The 20,042-nt window shown below is 53.3% G+C and overlaps 3 protein-coding genes and 1 long non-coding RNA gene across 6 annotated transcripts; 3 read left to right on the top strand and 1 right to left on the bottom strand.

Annotated features, from left to right (window-relative positions):
- The first annotated feature begins 3,607 nt into the window (after positions 1-3,607).
- On the top strand, positions 3,608-8,873 carry LOC148054179 (uncharacterized). 2 transcript variants are annotated; one of them, XM_087770764.1, is made up of 2 exons: positions 3,608-7,765; positions 8,535-8,873. In XM_087770764.1, exon 1 carries the CDS (start codon positions 6,093-6,095, stop codon positions 6,858-6,860), a length of 768 nt encoding a protein of 255 aa, XP_087626890.1. In that variant the 5' UTR covers positions 3,608-6,092; the 3' UTR covers positions 6,861-7,765; positions 8,535-8,873. The 2 variants fall into 2 exon arrangements, with proteins under 2 accessions (XP_087626890.1, XP_087626891.1); XM_087770765.1 differs by lacking the exon at positions 8,535-8,873 and having other exon boundaries at positions 3,608-7,341; positions 7,505-8,211.
- Positions 8,874-8,934: 61 nt separating this feature from the next.
- On the top strand, positions 8,935-11,618 carry LOC148054178 (adenosine 5'-monophosphoramidase HINT1-like). The gene is made up of 3 exons (XM_087770770.1): positions 8,935-9,219; positions 10,779-10,883; positions 11,279-11,618. The coding sequence occupies exons 2-3, from the start codon at positions 10,830-10,832 to the stop codon at positions 11,441-11,443; spliced, it is 219 nt and encodes a 72-aa protein (XP_087626896.1). The 5' UTR covers positions 8,935-9,219; positions 10,779-10,829; the 3' UTR covers positions 11,444-11,618.
- On the bottom strand, positions 11,458-15,462 carry LOC148054177 (uncharacterized). Its single transcript, XR_015707615.1, has 2 exons — positions 12,879-15,462; positions 11,458-12,797 (listed from the first exon to the last, which is right to left on the bottom strand). It is a non-coding gene; the product is annotated as an uncharacterized LOC148054177 (long non-coding RNA).
- On the top strand, positions 15,459-20,025 carry LOC148054176 (uncharacterized). 2 transcript variants are annotated; one of them, XM_087770762.1, is made up of 2 exons: positions 15,459-18,912; positions 19,682-20,025. In XM_087770762.1, the coding sequence occupies exon 1, from the start codon at positions 17,240-17,242 to the stop codon at positions 18,005-18,007; it is 768 nt and encodes a 255-aa protein (XP_087626888.1). In that variant the 5' UTR covers positions 15,459-17,239; the 3' UTR covers positions 18,008-18,912; positions 19,682-20,025. The 2 variants fall into 2 exon arrangements, with proteins under 2 accessions (XP_087626888.1, XP_087626889.1); XM_087770763.1 differs by lacking the exon at positions 19,682-20,025 and having other exon boundaries at positions 15,459-18,488; positions 18,652-19,358.
- Positions 20,026-20,042: the final 17 nt, after the last annotated feature.

Here is a 20,042-nt window from a genome sequence, read left to right as displayed (position 1 = left end):
ATTGCTAGGAATTGGCGAACTGGTTTCTCTGGGTGGTTCTCTGCGCTCATGCCTTCCCTCCCTGCCCTCTCCCCTCTTTGCGTGTGGCTTTTGATTTTATTTATTTAGGGTTTTGTACTTCCTTCTCCAGCTTCTTGGGCGTTTAGTGATTGTTGGCAAGAAGCGTGCTGCTCACCTGGGCCCGACCGATGGATTCCGGACGGTTGTGGACGAAGGGCCCGAGGGCGGGCAGCCTGTCTGTCACGTACATCTGCGCATTCTGGGTGGCCGTCAGTTGGGCTGGCCGCCTGGCTAAGATTTTTGCACCGCAGGAGTTGCTGCACGTGTACAAATCGCCACTGAATGGATTTCGTCTGTTGCCCGTCAGTCTAGCCACTGTTGATGTCTAATTTTTTGTGAGGTGCGCCTGTGGAAGGTAATAAAAGCTTTGAGCAGCAGTTGCACAATAAAGATTTAGCATGGGGATATCACCTCTGTCTGGCGCATCTTACTGAGGGAAATAGTTCTGCAAGTTAAAATGGTGTCTCCCCGGAGTGTAAGTATGTGGAATGTTTCAGTCTGCTAACAGTGTTCTATAGATAGATAGCGATTTGCCCAGTCACTTGAAGCGTGACGCTGGAACCGCTTAGCAGTCTCCTGCGTCTTGTAGGAAGCAGGCTCTTAGCTTTTTGGAAGTGGTACGCAAATGTACATAAAGCCAGCGTAGGCTGCTGTAGCAAACACTACACATCAAGGTTATTCCCCCCAGATCTCCAGCCAACACGGGCTTTATACCCCCAGCAGTAGGTGTGTCATGTTATAAGGGGCGGAGACAAGGGAGGGTCGACCCTTAACTCTTTCCGTACAGCACGTGATCTTCCGGTCGCCAGCCCTTATCTTTACTACATTTCCCCCTCCCTTAGCTCCAGTAGTTCTGGATCTTGCTGGGGAAGCTGCGTGTAAAATAATCCATATATGGTAAGACTTATACAGACACGCATCCGTTACGTTCATAGATTTTGCCCAGTCCAGCCAGTAGTTCATTGCGGCTCCCTCATTACTCCCCCACACCATCAGGATGCATAGGGAAATGGTAACCTGTCAAGATAAGACTCAATAGATTGATTAATGTCTATACGGTCAAATATTTCGACTGGGTACCCATTCTAGCGTCCCTTTCTCGGTTTGCACACGCGCATACCCGCGTCCCAAGCAACGGAGGGAATAAGGCCCCCCCCCATTCACGGGTTTGCAGGTCCCGTACTTGAACCAAAGGGTAAGGCCCTTCGTTCTCATCGAGCCGGAAATGTGCCTGGGTTGCAGTCTGGGTTTTATAGGTGTTCCCTCGAATGGTATGATTTAAGGTAATTAGTGCCGTCGTCAACAGACGCTGTGCCCGAAATGAGGGAGGGTCAAGGGGAGGGGGAACCCCTGTTCCTGGGCTTATCTTTTCCCCCTCCCTAAGTCGGTCGAGTAACTCTTTTAATGTGCGGTGCGCGCGTTCTACAATGCTTTGGCCCGTACTGTTATAGGGAATGCCATGACTCAACTGAATATCCCAGCGCGCGCAAAAGTCCTTTGTCTTCTTGCTGACATATGCCGCTCCATTATCTGTTTTAATTTTTTGTGGGATGCCAAGTTGCGCCATACAGTCCTGCCAATGTAAAATAACTGCGAGAGCATTTTGTTTAGCATGCATAGTCGCTAAAATAACTCCACTGCAGGTATCAACTGTGACATGCAGATACTTACGTGGATTAAAGGGTTCATAAATCGTAACATCAGACTGCCATATTTGGTTGGGCTGCAACCCTCGAGGGTTTACCCCTGCCTCCCAGAGGGGACCTTTGGAACACACAGGACAAGCAGCAATCACAGAGCGAGCATCTTGCAACGTAATGCCAGCGAGCCTAGCTAAACCGCGAGCTCCACAGTGGAGCAGCTCATGCAGGCGGAAAGCTCGCCTTAGGTTAGAAGTTTCTTCAACCGCCAGTACGCTCTTTGCTAAGCTGTCCGCTACTTCGTTCCCAGCAGAAAGAAAACTCGGTATGGAACTATGACTATTAACACGGATAGGACAGACAGGAGCGGTTCTCATTTGCAGTGCGGTGAGCAACATTCCGGCAATCTCTGACGTTGCCCCAAGTGCCCATCGGCACTTCTTCAGTAACTTATATACATAGCAAGAGTCTGTGATTAGATCCAAGGCCTCTTCGGGCCATTGAGTGAGAGCCATCCATACCGCTTTGGCCTCAAGATACTGCACGGATTGCCCTTGATCTTGATAACTAATGTGGGTCCACTGACCATCCTCCTGCCATGTAACGACAGCTTTCCCAGTAATCGATGACGCGTCGGTAAAAACTGTGCGGCCTCCGGTGGGTTGTTCAACTATGGCACTAGCTGGCAAAAAATGGAGTACCTGGATTATCTCCCCACAGGGGTGTGGTCTTAGACCTTCAATACGACCCGTAAATTCAGCTATCGCCGCTTGCAGGAGCCCCACTTGTGGAAGTACCAACTCCCACTGTGCCAAAGAACAGGGCAATGCGATGACCTCCGGGTCCTTCCCTGTTAAGTGTTGAGTTTGCCTCCGACAGCGGAGAATAAGCTGGGATAATAATGTTGGCCAAGAAATTAAAGCCGTCTTTGGTTTGCCTTGATACAACCAAGCAAAAGGCCAGCCTTTTTCACCATTATTTTGAATTAGTAAACCATGGCCAGCGGTATCGGTCATGTAAATCAGGGCAGTGACCGGTTGTTCAGGTGTAAATCGAGCGAGACCCCAATGCTGGGCTCGCTCCATAATTGTCCTAAGAATCTCCTGATGGTTTCTTGAAAGAGTCCTTGGAGCTAAGGGGGAATCTCCTCCTTTCAGGAGTTGATATAAGGTAGTCATTTCTGCCTCAGATATTGGAATAAAGTTTCTAAGCCACAATAGTTGTCCAATTAATTTTTGTGCCTCATGGAGTGTTGTCACTGTAGTCCGAATTTCAAATGATTGTGCTGTCACGCTTCGTGGCATCAGTTGAGTACCTAAATACTTTACTGCACGCCCTACCTGTGTTTTCCGAGGCTCAATGTGTAACCCATGTCGCTCCAAACTGACTATCAGCTGCACGCGTGCCTTTTCCAGTAACTCCTCTTGGTTGGACGCCAATAACACGTCATCCATGTAATGGAAAATGATGACCGTAGGGAAATTTTCTCGAATAGGGCGTATCGCAGCAGCTACAGCAATTTGACACAAGACTGGTGAGTTTTTCATGCCCTGGGGTAACACCTTCCATTGATATCTGGCGCACGGGTGTTGATTATTAGGCTCAGGAACAGTAAAGGCAAAGCGTACTCTATCTTCTTCATGCAAGGGAACACTAAAAAAGCAATCTCTAATATCTATAACCACTATTTGATAGTCAGGTGGAATCATGGCCGGAGAAGGGAGGCCCGCTTGTAGCGGGCCCATGTCTTGTATACATGCATTAACTGCGCGTAGATCATGTAGCAGTCGCCACGCTCCCGATTTTTTCTTTATCACGAAAATGGGGGTGTTCCAGGGACTTGTAGAGGGTTCGATGTGTCCTGCGTCAAGTTCTCGTTGTACCAATTGTCGAACAGCCGCCCTCTTTTCCTCTGTCTATGGCCACTGCTCTACCCACACTGGCTTATCTGTCAACCAGGTGAGTTTTAATGGGCGGACACAGGCAGTGGCCATTATGATAAATTTGTACGCAGCACTATATTCATCTTCTGCAAGCAACATCGTCCCAAGATGACAATGGGTAACTCAGCAATGACGGGGTTACACCATGCTACCCTAGCTTGTCCGGATTCCGGATCCTTCAACATAATTTGCATTGGGTTCCTGCTTTGATGCGAGGTCTGCATGCCTCCCACGCCTTGCAGCGAACCTCTCGGTTCGAGTGGCCAATCATCTGGCCATAAATGTGATGGAATTACTGTAACATCCGCTCCTGTATCTAAAAGGGCTCTTAACACGAGGCGTGGTGTTCCCCCCAACTCTGGGAGCCATGGGGTAACTATAATATCTACTTCTGGTCGTGTGGTCATGTTTAGGGTGAGTGCCACATACGGCGAGGCTCTATCCCCAGCCTCCTCTATTGCGTGCTCCCATCTCCCCAAGGCAGCTGAGTTGGCTATTGCATCATTGGGACCGCAGGCGACTGTGCTGGTCCCGGGGAAGGAGAGACTCCCTGTGCCATACATTGCGCTGCTGTCGTCGGGCCTGTTGAGCTGATCACTGGGGCAGGTGGGGATGGCACGGCCCTCAGCCATCCCCTCTTCTCGTTTCCCCAGCCCGGTCTCCTTTGCTGACTCCCCGCTTTGCACTGTCGAGCTCTGTGGCCTAGTCGCCCACAGCGCCAGCATCGTAGGTCTCTCTCTCCTTCCCCTGTTCCGGGGGTGTTTATTTTTGAAGGGCATTGTCGCGCCATGTGTCCTTGCCCCCCACACTTATGGCACACAAGTCGTGTGCCGCGGCAGGCCGCGTGGACCACAGCCACTACCGGTTGCATACTTTGCGCCTGTTCCTGTTCCAGCACGTAACGAATCATCTGTGAAAGCGTGGTCCCTATGGGTAACTGTCTTAGCAACACTGCAGTTTGTGGGTTTGCTTGCGTACGTGCACAGTCAAGCAATATCGCCTCCTTAGCCTGCTCAGGAAGTCGAGCAACCTGGAGCGCCGCTTGCAGCCGGTCTAAAAACTTTGTGAAGGGCTCACTTAACGATTGCCGTATTTGGACCCATGGAGGCTCCCTTTCCAGACATTGTTGCAACTCGCCCCAGGGGTATTGAGGAAGTGGCAGATCCGCCGGTGCAGGAGGTGCCGAAGGTTCCGTGGGCGGCCGCTCTGAACTCCCCACTCGTATCGGGAACACCTTCCCCGACTCCTTTGTTCCCGCTGCACCATAGTCTCCCTGCACCTCCCCTTCCTCCGTTGGCTCAGCCCCCAGTAACAACGGTTCCGTCTGTGACCCACAGGCCACTCCTTCCCAGCCAGCCTGTGTCCCCTCCGAAACTAAACTTGTTGGCTTTTCGTTCCCAGGAGATTCATGCCCCATCAGCACACCACGTGCAGCAGGTCGGCGCCGCCTTGCCGCAAACCCCCTCTTGAGCACCCTTGTCGTTACCGACTTTAGTACCTTTATGAGTTCCGCGAGCTCCATCGCTGTTGCCTGATCACGTCGGGGTCACCACTGTGTAGCAAACACTACACATCAAGCTTATTCCCCCCAGATCTCCAGCCAACACGGGCTTTATACCCCCAGCAGTAGGTGTGTCATGTTATAAGGGGCGGAGACAAGGGAGGGTCGACCCTTAACTCTTTCCGTACAGCACGTGATCTTCCGGTCGCCAGCCCTTATCTTTACTACAGGCTGCTGCTGAAACTTTAGAAAATACTGTATGTGACGCTACAGGCGTGCCATGCAAGGGTGGTTTCGGCACAGCGCAATGTGTTGGGAGCATCCAGCTCCTGTTGGAGCGCTTTCTCAATGGCCGTGCGATAAGGCCGCGTCGATATCCCTTTTCTGGTGAGGAGGGAGGCGGTAGGAGAAAACAATCGGTCTGAGTGGCAGCTGTGGTGCTTCCATAGCACAGTGGAATATGTCTCTCTGTCACTTTGGGTCAGCTGTCCTGGCTCTGTCCCCTCCCAACCTCTTGCCCACCCCCAGCTTACTGGACTTTGGGGGTGGGGTGGTTGGAGAGACAGCCTCCGTGCTGTGGGAGCGCTGCTGAAACACGGGTGTGTTATCAACGCCCTTCTAGCTACAACTCCAAAGCGCGGCACTCTGAGGGCCGATGTTTCCCTGCTGCCTGTGGATCTGGCAGGTGGATATTTCCTGAAGGAACTTTTTCCTCCTATTTTCTCCCCCTGTCCTGTTGAAGAGGGGCAGCTGGGTGGACCCCTGGCAGCCGGCCAAGAACCATAGAACCGTTTAGGTTGGAAAAGACCTTTAAGATCATCAAGTCCAACCGTTAACCTAACGCTGCCAAGTCCGCCACTCAACCACGTCCCTGAGCACCACGTCTACATGTCTTTTAAATACCTCCAGGGATGGTAACTCAACCGCTTCCCTCTGCGGCCTGTCCCAATGCTCGACAACCCTTTCGGTGAAGAAATTTTTCCTAATGCCCAATCTAAACCTCCCCTGGCGCAACTTGAGGCCGTTTCCTCTCGTCCTATCGCTTGTTACTTGGGAAAAGAGACCGACCCCCGCCTCGCTACGACCTCCTTTCAGGTAGTTGTAGAGGGCGATGAGGTCTCCCTGTACTGTTTAATACCGTTTAACGTCTTCATCAATGACATAGCTAGTGGGATTGAGCGCGCCCTCTGCAAGGTTGCGGATGACGCCAAGCTGAGTGGTGCAGCTGATACTCTAGAGGGAAGGGATGCCATCCAGAGGGGCCTTGACGGGCTGGAGAAGTGGGCCCGTGCGATCCTCGTGAAGTTCCGCAAGGCCAAGGGCAAGGTCCTGCGCCTGGGTCGGGGCAGTCCCCGATATCAGTACAGACTGGGTGATGAATGGATTGAGAGCAGTCCTGCAGAGAAGGACTCGGGGGTACCGGTGGACGAAAGATTGGACGCGAGCTGGCAGTGTGCGCTTGCAGGCCGGAAAGCCAATCGAATCCTGGGCCGCGTAAACAGAAGCGTGGCCAGCAGGTCGAGGGAGGTGAGAGCCCACCTGGAGTACTGCGTCCAGCTCTGGGGTCCCCAGTACAAGACAGACGTGGACCTGTTAGAGCGGGTCCAGAGGAGGGCCGCGAAAATGGTCGGAGGGCTGGAACACCTCTCCTATGACGAAAGGCTGAGGAGAAGAGAAGGCTCCGGGGAGACCTTATTGCGGCCTTTCAATACTTGAAGGGGGCTTGTAAGAAAGATGGAGAGAGACTTTTTTACCAGGGCCTGTAGTGACAGGACAAGGGGTAACAGTTTTAAACAACTGAAAGAGGGTAGGTTTCGGTTGGAAAAAAGGAAGAATTTTTTTTTACGACGAGGGTGGTGAGACACTGGAAAACAGGTTGCCCAGAGAAGCTGTGGATGCCCCATCATTGGAAGTGTTCAAGGTCAGGTTGGACGGGGCTTTGAGCAACCCGGTCGAGTGAAAGATGTCCCCGCCCGTTGCGGAGGGGTTGGGCTAGATGATCTTTCAAAGGTCCCTTCCTACCCAAACCATTCTCTGCTCCTATGACCGAATGCCGCCTTTGCCTCAGTCTTTACTAGCAAGACCAGCCTTCAGGAATCCCAGGCCCCAGAGACCAGGGGGAAAGTCTGGAGCAAGGAAGACGTACCGTTGGTGGAAGAGGATCTGCTCAGGGAGTACTTAAGCAAACCGGGCGTACGTAAGTCCACCCACGGGCCCTGCTGGGATGCACGCGTGAGCGCTGGGGGAGCGGGCAGAATGTCATTGTGAAGCCGCTCTTGATAATCTTTGATCGATCATGGCGATTGGGAGAGGTGCCTGAGGACTGGAGGAATGCAAATGTCACCCCTCTCTCCAAGAAGGGCAAGAAAGAGGACCCTACAGGCTGGTCAGCCTCACCTCGATCCCTGCGAAGGTGATGGAGCAGCTAATCCTGGAAACCACTTCCAGGCACGTGAAGGACAAGACGGTCATCAGGAGTAGTCACCGTGGATTCACCAAGGGGGAGTCATGCTTGACCGACCTGATAACCTTCTATGATGAAATGACCGGCTTGGTAGACGAGGGGAGAGCAGCGGACAGTGTCTACCTAGCCTTCAGGAAGGCTTTTGACACCGTCTCCCGTAAGATCCTCGTAGAGAAGCTGATGAAGTATGGGCTGGATGAGCAGACAGTGGGGTGGGTTGAAAACTGGCTGAACAGCTGGGCCCAGAGGGTGGTGATCAGCGGCATGAAGTCTAGTTGGAGGCCAGGAACTAGCGGTGGACCCCGGGGGTCAGTGCTGGGCCCGATCCTGTTCAACATCCTAATTAACGATCCGGATGATGGGTAGGCAGACAGACAGGCCCCTCAGCGAGTTTGCTGATGATACAAAACTGGGAGGAGCGGCTGATACACCAGGGGGTTGCGCTGCCGTCCAGAGGGCCCTCGACAGGCTGGAGAAATGGGCAGGCAGGAGCCTCGTGGGGTTCAACAAGGGGAAGCGCAAGGTCCTGCACCTGGGGAGGAACAACCCCATGCACCAGTATATGCTGGAGGCCGACCGGCTGGAAAGCAGCTTTGCAGAAAAGGACGTGGGGGCTCCCGGTGGACACCAAGTTGAACGTGAGCCGACAACGTGCCCTTGCCGCAAAGGCGGCTAAGGATATCCTTGGCCCGATATAGAGGAAAGCAGGGTTTATATATGTTACAACACAGTTGTGTAGCCCAATCGAATTGCTCACTGTCCCCGGGGGTGCAGGGCACCACAGACCACCCTTGGGCAGCTTTGGGGGCACCGCCTGTTTTTCTAAAAGCCTCCTACCCAGCTTAGCGCAAATCCTAGCTTGATCTGCCCTCCAGCCCTCGAGCCACCAGTGCCGAGCACACGCTTTGTATTTTATTTTCTCCCAGGAGGCGTGCAGCTTAGAAACGTCTGCAATTGAAGTGGGGCTTTCAGGGAACAATTTCGAGCAACTTGTGTTGGTTCTGCGAAACGTTCTGAAAAGTTAAGGCCTGCCCTGCCCTGCCCTGCCCTGCCCTGCCCTGCCCTGGCAAAAGCAGTCGTTTGACTGGAGGGAGCAGCACCAAAAAGCCACAAGCACGTTTGGGGCGGACTCGATGCGGTAATAAATAACAATAAATAGTCCTTCTAGGTACAACAGCCTCTTCTGAGACCTCGTTGCCCGCCCACGGGGTCGCAGCACTACACGGCACAGATCCCTCCGCGGACTCGCCCAACGTCTTCTCCCTCCACCCCCAGGCCGGATCCCTCCGCGCCCCGAGGGCACGCAAACTCCCCGAGCCCCGGTAAGCACCAGGTCGGCGAGGGCGGACCCGCCGAGGGGGCGAGGACAAGCGAAAACGACAGACGAGACAGCCAGTCGAGACGCGGGATCGGCCGGCGGCGATCTGGCGGCCCAATGGGCGCCGCGGAGGGCCTGGCCGAGTGGAGGAAGCGCGGGGGCGACAAGGGGCGTTGTCGTGGCTGACGAGATTCTTGGGGCGCGGGCCGCCCGGCCCGGTGGCGCCGCTTCTGTCTTCGGAAAGATCATCGGCGAGGCGCTTCCCCGCCAACGTCATCGACGAGGACGAGGAGGTAGCCGCGGCTTTGCTCTGTGCGCGGTTCCTCTTCCCTTCCGTTCCCTTCCCCCCCTCCCCCCGCGCTCGCAGGCACCCTGAGCCGAGGACCCGTTGCGCGGTGCCCGGGAGCGCGGCAGGGCGGGTGGCGGCGTTGCTGCGGGTGGCTGGAGGGAGGGAGGGAGGGAGGGACGGACGGACGGGGGACGGACGGGGCCTTTCTGGGTTGTGGCGCTCTCTACTGCACCATCCCTAAAACGTCGCGCTTCTTCGGTGCCCCCCCACCCCTTCCCCGGCTGCCGCGGCGCGTACTGGGTTGCTGGTGCTGTCCGGCTCGCCTCGGTTCCCAGCCCCACCGTGTCGCGTGTGCGCGCGCGCAGAGGAGGGCCTCTGACGGTAACGCACTTGGCGGCAGCCGCAGACGTTTGCCGCGTGATATCCCTTTGGCACCGCAAGTCGTGCAAAGTTTGCTGCTGCTGCTGCCGAGGGATGGGGGTGGTCCTGCCTCGTGTAGGATGATAGTCTTGAAACCTTAGATCAAGCACACGCAGTCAGTCTCCTCGGGGCTTCCCGGTGTGCGTACGCACGCACGTCTGTATGTAAACAGCGAACGTCTGAGCAGTGACCGTAATGAGCGAGTTCTGCATAGGAGAAATGCAGGTCTTGATGTGCCTCGTCATAGCATTATAGAGACTTCACAGCTCTGCTGTGCTAGGCTTTGGTTCTGAGCCCCCAAACTGGGTTATTAAAGCAAAGAGTTACAGCTTTTCTTATTTTTCTTAAAACAAACAACAACAACAAAAGAATCTCTAGGAAGCGGTCATCCTGCTGGCTGCAAAAGCTTCCCAGACCTTGTTTCTGTGGTGAAGTGGGACCGTGATAACAGCATGCTTGCAAGGTTCACGGATGCTGGCGCACCTCAACGTGCTAGGAACCGGAGCGAGCTGCTTAGACTGTGGGGTGAAAAATGCAGCCGTTACCTACACGATGTCAACTTTAAGTTAGTGTCCCGTATGATTTTTTTATTACAATGCTGACGATTAACCGTTAGGGATGTCTTCTGCTTTTGAAGGTAGGGTTTATGTGCAATATGGAAGGCAGAGTCGTACCATGCACTTGCAGGCTTCCTGTGATTATGCTTTTGTTCAATACTTGAGCTCCCTGTCCCGTGGAAAATGAATGGCGGCTGATCTTCCCCTTTGCTAAGTTCTTTGCTGATTCAGTTAAGCCATTTGTCTCCTGCCTCTGCGTGGACCGCACCGAATAGAAAAACTGCTTAGGAAATGATCAACCCAAATCAGAACGTACTGGAGGTGGCTAATCTGAAGTACTGGCCCGTCTCCTTGCCCCCATCACCTCGCATGCTGAATCCCGCTTCTGGAGGGGGCTCCGTAAATATGTTGTATGTTGCGTATAGAAAGTATTAACATCGCGTAAGAAAAATCAACGTTTCGGCTTGCGTTTGGGGTATCTGGTGATCTGCTTCTGTATGAGTTCAGTGGGGCATACTGATTTGCTGAAGCTATTACCTTTCTCTGAAGCCAATTGCGTTTTAACTGTTTTATACTCTTCCTCCAGCGCCTTGCGTTCCACGATCTTTCACCCCAAGCTCCGACGCTTGTCCTGGTCATGCCGAAGGAGCCAATTATCAGGTTATCTGAAGCAGAAGATTCTGGCGAACCTGTAAGTACCGTGGAAGCTTTCTGTACGCTAAACTGTACCTGTAATTAGTTCCGAATTTACTGGACTCTTTCCCATCCCCCCCTTTCCCTCCTGATAGGGCACAGTAGGCTATTTGGGGTTTTGTAGTCCGTTACCGTCTAGCCTGAAAAAAATTGCGTGGCTCTTCCCCCCCCCCCCCCCCAGTGTGCCTGCTTGGTCTTTGTAGCTTTGCTTGGAAAATGTCAGTTGCAGGCGGACAGACAGTCATTTGAAGCGCAATGGTTGAATTGCTAGGAATTGGCGAACTGGTTTCTCTGGGTGGTTCTCTGCTCTCATGCCTTCCCTCCCTGCCCTCTCCCCCCTTTGCGTGTGGCTTTTGATTTTATTTATTTAGGGTTTTGTACTTCCTTCTCCAGCTTCTTGGGCGTTTAGTGATTGTTGGCAAGAAGCGTGCTGCTCACCTGGGCCCGACCGATGGATTCCGGACGGTTGTGGACGAAGGGCCCGAGGGCGGGCAGCCTGTCTGTCACGTACATCTGCGTATTCTGGGTGGCCGTCAGTTGGGCTGGCCGCCTGGCTAAGATTTTTGCACCGCAGGAGTTGCTGCACGTGTACAAATCGCCACTGAATGGATTTCGTCTGTTGCCCGTCAGTCTAGCCACTGTTGATGTCTAATTTTTTGTGAGGTGCGCCTGTGGAAGGTAATAAAAGCTTTGAGCAGCAGTTGCACAATAAAGATTTAGCATGGGGATATCACCTCTGTCTGGCGCATCTTACTGAGGGAAATAGTTCTGCAAGTTAAAATGGTGTCTCCCCGGAGTGTAAGTATGTGGAATGTTTCAGTCTGCTAACAGTGTTCTATAGATAGATAGCGATTTGCCCAGTCACTTGAAGCGTGACGCTGGAACCGCTTAGCAGTCTCCTGCGTCTTGTAGGAAGCAGGCTCTTAGCTTTTTGGAAGTGGTACGCAAATGTACATAAAGCCAGCGTAGGCTGCTGTAGCAAACACTACACATCAAGGTTATTCCCCCCAGATCTCCAGCCAACACGGGCTTTATACCCCCAGCAGTAGGTGTGTCATGTTATAAGGGGCGGAGACAAGGGAGGGTCGACCCTTAACTCTTTCCGTACAGCACGTGATCTTCCGGTCGCCAGCCCTTATCTTTACTACATTTCCCCCTCCCTTAGCTCCAGTAGTTCTGGATCTTGCTGGGGAAGCTGCGTGTAAAATAATCCATATATGGTAAGACTTATACAGACACGCATCCGTTACGTTCATAGATTTTGCCCAGTCCAGCCAGTAGTTCGTCGCGGCTCCCTCATTACTCCCCCACACCATCAGGATGCATAGGGAAATGGTAACCTGTCAAGATAAGACTCAATAGATTGATTAATGTCTATACGGTCAAATATTTCGACTGGGTACCCATTCTAGCGTCCCTTTCTCGGTTTGCACACGCGCATACCCGCGTCCCAAGCAACGGAGGGAATAAGGCCCCCCCCATTCACGGGTTTGCAGGTCCCGTACTTGAACCAAAGGGTAAGGCCCTTCGTTCTCATCGAGCCGGAAATGTGCCTGGGTTGCAGTCTGGGTTTTATAGGTGTTCCCTCGAATGGTATGATTTAAGGTAATTAGTGCCGTCGTCAACAGACGCTGTGCCCGAAATGAGGGAGGGTCAAGGGGAGGGGGAACCCCTGTTCCTGGGCTTATCTTTTCCCCCTCCCTAAGTCGGTCGAGTAACTCTTTTAATGTGCGGTGCGCGCGTTCTACAATGCTTTGGCCCGTACTGTTATAGGGAATGCCATGACTCAACTGAATATCCCAGCGCGCGCAAAAGTCCTTTGTCTTCTTGCTGACATATGCCGCTCCATTATCTGTTTTAATTTTTTGTGGGATGCCAAGTTGCGCCATACAGTCCTGCCAATGTAAAATAACTGCGAGAGCATTTTGTTTAGCATGCATAGTCGCTAAAATAACTCCACTGCAGGTATCAACTGTGACATGCAGATACTTACGTGGATTAAAGGGTTCATAAATCGTAACATCAGACTGCCATATTTGGTTGGGCTGCAACCCTCGAGGGTTTACCCCTGCCTCCCAGAGGGGACCTTTGGAACACACAGGACAAGCAGCAATCACAGAGCGAGCATCTTGCAACGTAATGCCAGCGAGCCTAGCTAAACCGCGAGCTCCACAGTGGAGCAGCTCATGCAGGCGGAAAGCTCGCCTTAGGTTAGAAGTTTCTTCAACCGCCAGTACGCTCTTTGCTAAGCTGTCCGCTACTTCGTTCCCAGCAGAAAGAAAACTCGGTATGGAACTATGACTATTAACACGGATAGGACAGACAGGAGCGGTTCTCATTTGCAGTGCGGTGAGCAACATTCCGGCAATCTCTGACGTTGCCCCAAGTGCCCATCGGCACTTCTTCAGTAACTTATATACATAGCAAGAGTCTGTGATTAGATCCAAGGCCTCTTCGGGCCATTGAGTGAGAGCCATCCATACCGCTTTGGCCTCAAGATACTGCACGGATTGCCCTTGATCTTGATAACTAATGTGGGTCCACTGACCATCCTCCTGCCATGTAACGACAGCTTTCCCAGTAATCGATGACGCGTCGGTAAAAACTGTGCGGCCTCCGGTGGGTTGTTCAACTATGGCACTAGCTGGCAAAAAATGGAGTACCTGGATTATCTCCCCACAGGGGTGTGGTCTTAGACCTTCAATACGACCCGTAAATTCAGCTATCGCCGCTTGCAGGAGCCCCACTTGTGGAAGTACCAACTCCCACTGTGCCAAAGAACAGGGCAATGCGATGACCTCCGGGTCCTTCCCTGTTAAGTGTTGAGTTTGCCTCCGACAGCGGAGAATAAGCTGGGATAATAATGTTGGCCAAGAAATTAAAGCCGTCTTTGGTTTGCCTTGATACAACCAAGCAAAAGGCCAGCCTTTTTCACCATTATTTTGAATTAGTAAACCATGGCCAGCGGTATCGGTCATGTAAATCAGGGCAGTGACCGGTTGTTCAGGTGTAAATCGAGCGAGACCCCAATGCTGGGCTCGCTCCATAATTGTCCTAAGAATCTCCTGATGGTTTCTTGAAAGAGTCCTTGGAGCTAAGGGGGAATCTCCTCCTTTCAGGAGTTGATATAAGGTAGTCATTTCTGCCTCAGATATTGGAATAAAGTTTCTAAGCCACAATAGTTGTCCAATTAATTTTTGTGCCTCATGGAGTGTTGTCACTGTAGTCCGAATTTCAAATGATTGTGCTGTCACGCTTCGTGGCATCAGTTGAGTACCTAAATACTTTACTGCACGCCCTACCTGTGTTTTCCGAGGCTCAATGTGTAACCCATGTCGCTCCAAACTGACTATCAGCTGCACGCGTGCCTTTTCCAGTAACTCCTCTTGGTTGGACGCCAATAACACGTCATCCATGTAATGGAAAATGATGACCGTAGGGAAATTTTCTCGAATAGGGCGTATCGCAGCAGCTACAGCAATTTGACACAAGACTGGTGAGTTTTTCATGCCCTGGGGTAACACCTTCCATTGATATCTGGCGCACGGGTGTTGATTATTAGGCTCAGGAACAGTAAAGGCAAAGCGTACTCTATCTTCTTCATGCAAGGGAACACTAAAAAAGCAATCTCTAATATCTATAACCACTATTTGATAGTCAGGTGGAATCATGGCCGGAGAAGGGAGGCCCGCTTGTAGCGGGCCCATGTCTTGTATACATGCATTAACTGCGCGTAGATCATGTAGCAGTCGCCACGCTCCCGATTTTTTCTTTATCACGAAAATGGGGGTGTTCCAGGGACTTGTAGAGGGTTCGATGTGTCCTGCGTCAAGTTCTCGTTGTACCAATTGTCAAACAGCCGCCCTCTTTTCCTCTGTCTATGGCCACTGCTCTACCCACACTGGCTTATCTGTCAACCAGGTGAGTTTTAATGGGCGGACACAGGCAGTGGCCATTATGATAAATTTGTACGCAGCACTATATTCATCTTCTGCAAGCAACATCGTCCCAAGATGACAATGGGTAACTCAGCAATGACGGGGTTACACCATGCTACCCTAGCTTGTCCGGATTCCGGATCCTTCAACATAATTTGCATTGGGTTCCTGCTTTGATGCGAGGTCTGCATGCCTCCCACGCCTTGCAGCGAACCTCTCGGTTCGAGTGGCCAATCATCTGGCCATAAATGTGATGGAATTACTGTAACATCCGCTCCTGTATCTAAAAGGGCTCTTAACACGAGGCGTGGTGTTCCCCCCAACTCTGGGAGCCATGGGGTAACTATAATATCTACTTCTGGTCGTGTGGTCATGTTTAGGGTGAGTGCCACATACGGCGAGGCTCTATCCCCAGCCTCCTCTATTGCGTGCTCCCATCTCCCCAAGGCAGCTGAGTTGGCTATTGCATCATTGGGACCGCAGGCGACTGTGCTGGTCCCGGGGAAGGAGAGACTCCCTGTGCCATACATTGCGCTGCTGTTGTCGGGCCTGTTGAGCTGATCACTGGGGCAGGTGGGGATGGCACGGCCCTCAGCCATCCCCTCTTCTCGTTTCCCCAGCCCGGTCTCCTTTGCTGACTCCCCGCTTTGCACTGTCGAGCTCTGTGGCCTAGTCGCCCACAGCGCCAGCATCGTAGGTCTCTCTCTCCTTCCCCTGTTCCGGGGGTGTTTATTTTTGAAGGGCATTGTCGCGCCATGTGTCCTTGCCCCCCACACTTATGGCACACAAGTCGTGTGCCGCGGCAGGCCGCGTGGACCACAGCCACTACCGGTTGCATACTTTGCGCCTGTTCCTGTTCCAGCACGTAACGAATCATCTGTGAAAGCGTGGTCCCTATGGGTAACTGTCTTAGCAACACTGCAGTTTGTGGGTTTGCTTGCGTACGTGCACAGTCAAGCAATATCGCCTCCTTAGCCTGCTCAGGAAGTCGAGCAACCTGGAGCGCCGCTTGCAGCCGGTCTAAAAACTTTGTGAAGGGCTCACTTAACGATTGCCGTATTTGGACCCATGGAGGCTCCCTTTCCAGACATTGTTGCAACTCGCCCCAGGGGTATTGAGGAAGTGGCAGATCCGCCGGTGCAGGAGGTGCCGAAGGTTCCGTGGGCGGCCGCTCTGAACTCCCCACTCGTATCGGGAACACCTTCCCCGACTCCTTTGTTCCCGCTGCACCATAGTCTCCCTGCACCTCCCCTTCCTCCGTTGGCTCAGCCCCCAGTAACAACGGTTCCGTCTGTGACCCACAGGCCACTCCTTCCCAGCCAGCCTGTGTCCCCTCCGAAACTAAACTTGTTGGCTTTTCGTTCCCAGGAGATTCATGCCCCATCAGCACACCACGTGCAGCAGGTCGGCGCCGCCTTGCCGCAAACCCCCTCTTGAGCACCCTTGTCGTTACCGACTTTAGTACCTTTATGAGTTCCGCGAGCTCCATCGCTGTTGCCTGATCACGTCGGGGTCACCACTGTGTAGCAAACACTACACATCAAGCTTATTCCCCCCAGATCTCCAGCCAACACGGGCTTTATACCCCCAGCAGTAGGTGTGTCATGTTATAAGGGGCGGAGACAAGGGAGGGTCGACCCTTAACTCTTTCCGTACAGCACGTGATCTTCCGGTCGCCAGCCCTTATCTTTACTACAGGCTGCTGCTGAAACTTTAGAAAATACTGTATGTGACGCTACAGGCGTGCCATGCAAGGGTGGTTTCGGCACAGCGCAATGTGTTGGGAGCATCCAGCTCCTGTTGGAGCGCTTTCTCAATGGCCGTGCGATAAGGCCGCGTCGATATCCCTTTTCTGGTGAGGAGGGAGGCGGTAGGAGAAAACAATCGGTCTGAGTGGCAGCTGTGGTGCTTCCATAGCACAGTGGAATATGTGTCTCTGTCACTTTGGGTCAGCTGTCCTGGCTCTGTCCCCTCCCAACCTCTTGCCCACCCCCAGCTTACTGGACTTTGGGGGTGGGGTGGTTGGAGAGACAGCCTCCGTGCTGTGGGAGCGCTGCTGAAACACGGGTGTGTTATCAACGCCCTTCTAGCTACAACTCCAAAGCGCGGCACTCTGAGGGCCGATGTTTCCCTGCTGCCTGTGGATCTGGCAGGTGGATATTTCCTGAAGGAACTTTTTCCTCCTATTTTCTCCCCCTGTCCTGTTGAAGAGGGGCAGCTGGGTGGACCCCTGGCAGCCGGCCAAGAACCATAGAACCGTTTAGGTTGGAAAAGACCTTTAAGATCATCAAGTCCAACCGTTAACCTAACGCTGCCAAGTCCGCCACTCAACCACGTCCCTGAGCACCACGTCTACACGTCTTTTAAATACCTCCAGGGATGGTAACTCAACCGCTTCCCTCTGCGGCCTGTCCCAATGCTCGACAACCCTTTCGGTGAAGAAATTTTTCCTAATGCCCAATCTAAACCTCCCCTGGCGCAACTTGAGGCCGTTTCCTCTCGTCCTATCGCTTGTTACTTGGGAAAAGAGACCGACCCCCGCCTCGCTACGACCTCCTTTCAGGTAGTTGTAGAGGGCGATGAGGTCTCCCTGTACTGTTTAATACCGTTTAACGTCTTCATCAATGACATAGCTAGTGGGATTGAGCGCGCCCTCTGCAAGGTTGCGGATGACGCCAAGCTGAGTGGTGCAGCTGATACTCTAGAGGGAAGGGATGCCATCCAGAGGGGCCTTGACGGGCTGGAGAAGTGGGCCCGTGCGATCCTCGTCAAGTTCCACAAGGCCAAGGGCAAGGTCCTGCGCCTGGGTCGGGGCAGTCCCCGATATCAGTACAGACTGGGTGATGAATGGATTGAGAGCAGTCCTGCAGAGAAGGACTCGGGGGCACCGGTGGACGAAAGATTGGACGCGAGCTGGCAGCGTGCGCTTGCAGGCCGGAAAGCCAATCGAATCCTGGGCCGCGTAAACAGAAGCGTGGCCAGCAGGTCGAGGGAGGTGAGAGCCCACCTGGAGTACTGCGTCCAGCTCTGGGGTCCCCAGTACAAGACAGACGTGGACCTGTTAGAGCGGGTCCAGAGGAGGGCCGCGAAAATGGTCGGAGGGCTGGAACACCTCTCCTATGACGAAAGGCTGAGGAGAAGAGAAGGCTCCGGGGAGACCTTATTGCGGCCTTTCAATACTTGAAGGGGGCTTGTAAGAAAGATGGAGAGAGACTTTTTTACCAGGGCCTGTAGTGACAGGACAAGGGGTAACAGTTTTAAACAACTGAAAGAGGGTAGGTTTCGGTTGGAAAAAAGGAAGAATTTTTTTTTACGACGAGGGTGGTGAGACACTGGAAAACAGGTTGCCCAGAGAAGCTGTGGATGCCCCATCATTGGAAGTGTTCAAGGTCAGGTTGGACGGGGCTTTGAGCAACCCGGTCGAGTGAAAGATGTCCCCGCCCGTTGCGGAGGGGTTGGGCTAGATGATCTTTCAAAGGTCCCTTCCTACCCAAACCATTCTCTGCTCCTATGACCGAATGCCGCCTTTGCCTCAGTCTTTACTAGCAAGACCAGCCTTCAGGAATCCCAGGCCCCAGAGACCAGGGGGAAAGTCTGGAGCAAGGAAGACGTACCGTTGGTGGAAGAGGATCTGCTCAGGGAGTACTTAAGCAAACCGGGCGTACGTAAGTCCACCCACGGGCCCTGCTGGGATGCACGCGTGAGCGCTGGGGGAGCGGGCAGAATGTCATTGTGAAGCCGCTCTTGATAATCTTTGATCGATCATGGCGATTGGGAGAGGTGCCTGAGGACTGGAGGAATGCAAATGTCACCCCTCTCTCCAAGAAGGGCAAGAAAGAGGACCCTACAGGCTGGTCAGCCTCACCTCGATCCCTGCGAAGGTGATGGAGCAGCTAATCCTGGAAACCACTTCCAGGCACGTGAAGGACAAGACGGTCATCAGGAGTAGTCACCGTGGATTCACCAAGGGGGAGTCATGCTTGACCGACCTGATAACCTTCTATGATGAAATGACCGGCTTGGTAGACGAGGGGAGAGCAGCGGACAGTGTCTACCTAGCCTTCAGGAAGGCTTTTGACACCGTCTCCCGTAAGATCCTCGTAGAGAAGCTGATGAAGTATGGGCTGGATGAGCAGACAGTGGGGTGGGTTGAAAACTGGCTGAACAGCTGGGCCCAGAGGGTGGTGATCAGCGGCATGAAGTCTAGTTGGAGGCCAGGAACTAGCGGTGGACCCCGGGGGTCAGTGCTGGGCCCGATCCTGTTCAACATCCTAATTAACGATCCGGATGATGGGTAGGCAGACAGACAGGCCCCTCAGCGAGTTTGCTGATGATACAAAACTGGGAGGAGCGGCTGATACACCAGGGGGTTGCGCTGCCGTCCAGAGGGCCCTCGACAGGCTGGAGAAATGGGCAGGCAGGAGCCTCGTGGGGTTCAACAAGGGGAAGCGCAAGGTCCTGCACCTGGGGAGGAACAACCCCATGCACCAGTATATGCTGGAGGCCGACCGGCTGGAAAGCAGCTTTGCAGAAAAGGACGTGGGGGCTCCCGGTGGACACCAAGTTGAACGTGAGCCGACAACGTGCCCTTGCCGCAAAGGCGGCTAAGGATATCCTTGGCCCGATATAGAGGAAAGCAGGGTTTATATATGTTACAACACAGTTGTGTAGCCCAATCGAATTGCTCACTGTCCCCGGGGGTGCAGGGCACCACAGACCACCCTTGGGCAGCTTTGGGGGCACCGCCTGTTTTTCTAAAAGCCTCCTACCCAGCTTAGCGCAAATCCTAGCTTGATCTGCCCTCCAGCCCTCGAGCCACCAGTGCCGAGCACACGCTTTGTATTTTATTTTCTCCCAGGAGGCGTGCAGCTTAGAAACGTCTGCAATTGAAGTGGGGCTTTCAGGGAACAATTTCGAGCAACTTGTGTTGGTTCTGCGAAACGTTCTGAAAAGTTAAGGCCTGCCCTGCCCTGCCCTGCCCTGCCCTGCCCTGCCCTGCCCTGGCAAAAGCAGTCGTTTGACTGGAGGGAGCAGCACCAAAAAGCCACAAGCACGTTTGGGGCGGACTCGATGCGGTAATAAATAACAATAAATAGTCCTTCTAGGTACAACAGCCTCTTCTGAGACCTCGTTGCCCGCCCACGGGGTCGCAGCACTACACGGCACAGATCCCTCCGCGGACTCGCCCAACGTCTTCTCCCTCCACCCCCAGGCCGGAT

The sequence above is a fragment of the Nipponia nippon genome, unplaced genomic scaffold, assembly GCF_047370975.1.
Source record: "Nipponia nippon isolate SJK-2023a ecotype South Korea unplaced genomic scaffold, ASM4737097v1 scaffold_33, whole genome shotgun sequence".
Classification (NCBI taxonomy): Eukaryota; Metazoa; Chordata; class Aves; order Pelecaniformes; family Threskiornithidae; genus Nipponia; species Nipponia nippon.
Note: the sequence above shows the minus strand (reverse complement) of the source record. Positions and strands in the feature narration are given on the sequence as shown.

Bases quoted from the DNA above. Each gene is read 5' to 3' on its own strand.
- LOC148054176 (XM_087770762.1), top strand. From the start codon at position 17,240: ATGCTCGACAACCCTTTCGGTGAAGAAATTTTTCCTAATGCCCAATCT.
- LOC148054179 (XM_087770764.1), top strand. From the start codon at position 6,093: ATGCTCGACAACCCTTTCGGTGAAGAAATTTTTCCTAATGCCCAATCT.
- LOC148054178 (XM_087770770.1), top strand. From the start codon at position 10,830: ATGCCGAAGGAGCCAATTATCAGGTTATCTGAAGCAGAAGATTCTGGC. The intron at 10,884-11,278 runs GTAAGTACCGTG...TTCCTTCTCCAG, and splicing joins CAGAAGATTCTGGCGAACCT to CTTCTTGGGCGTTTAGTGAT.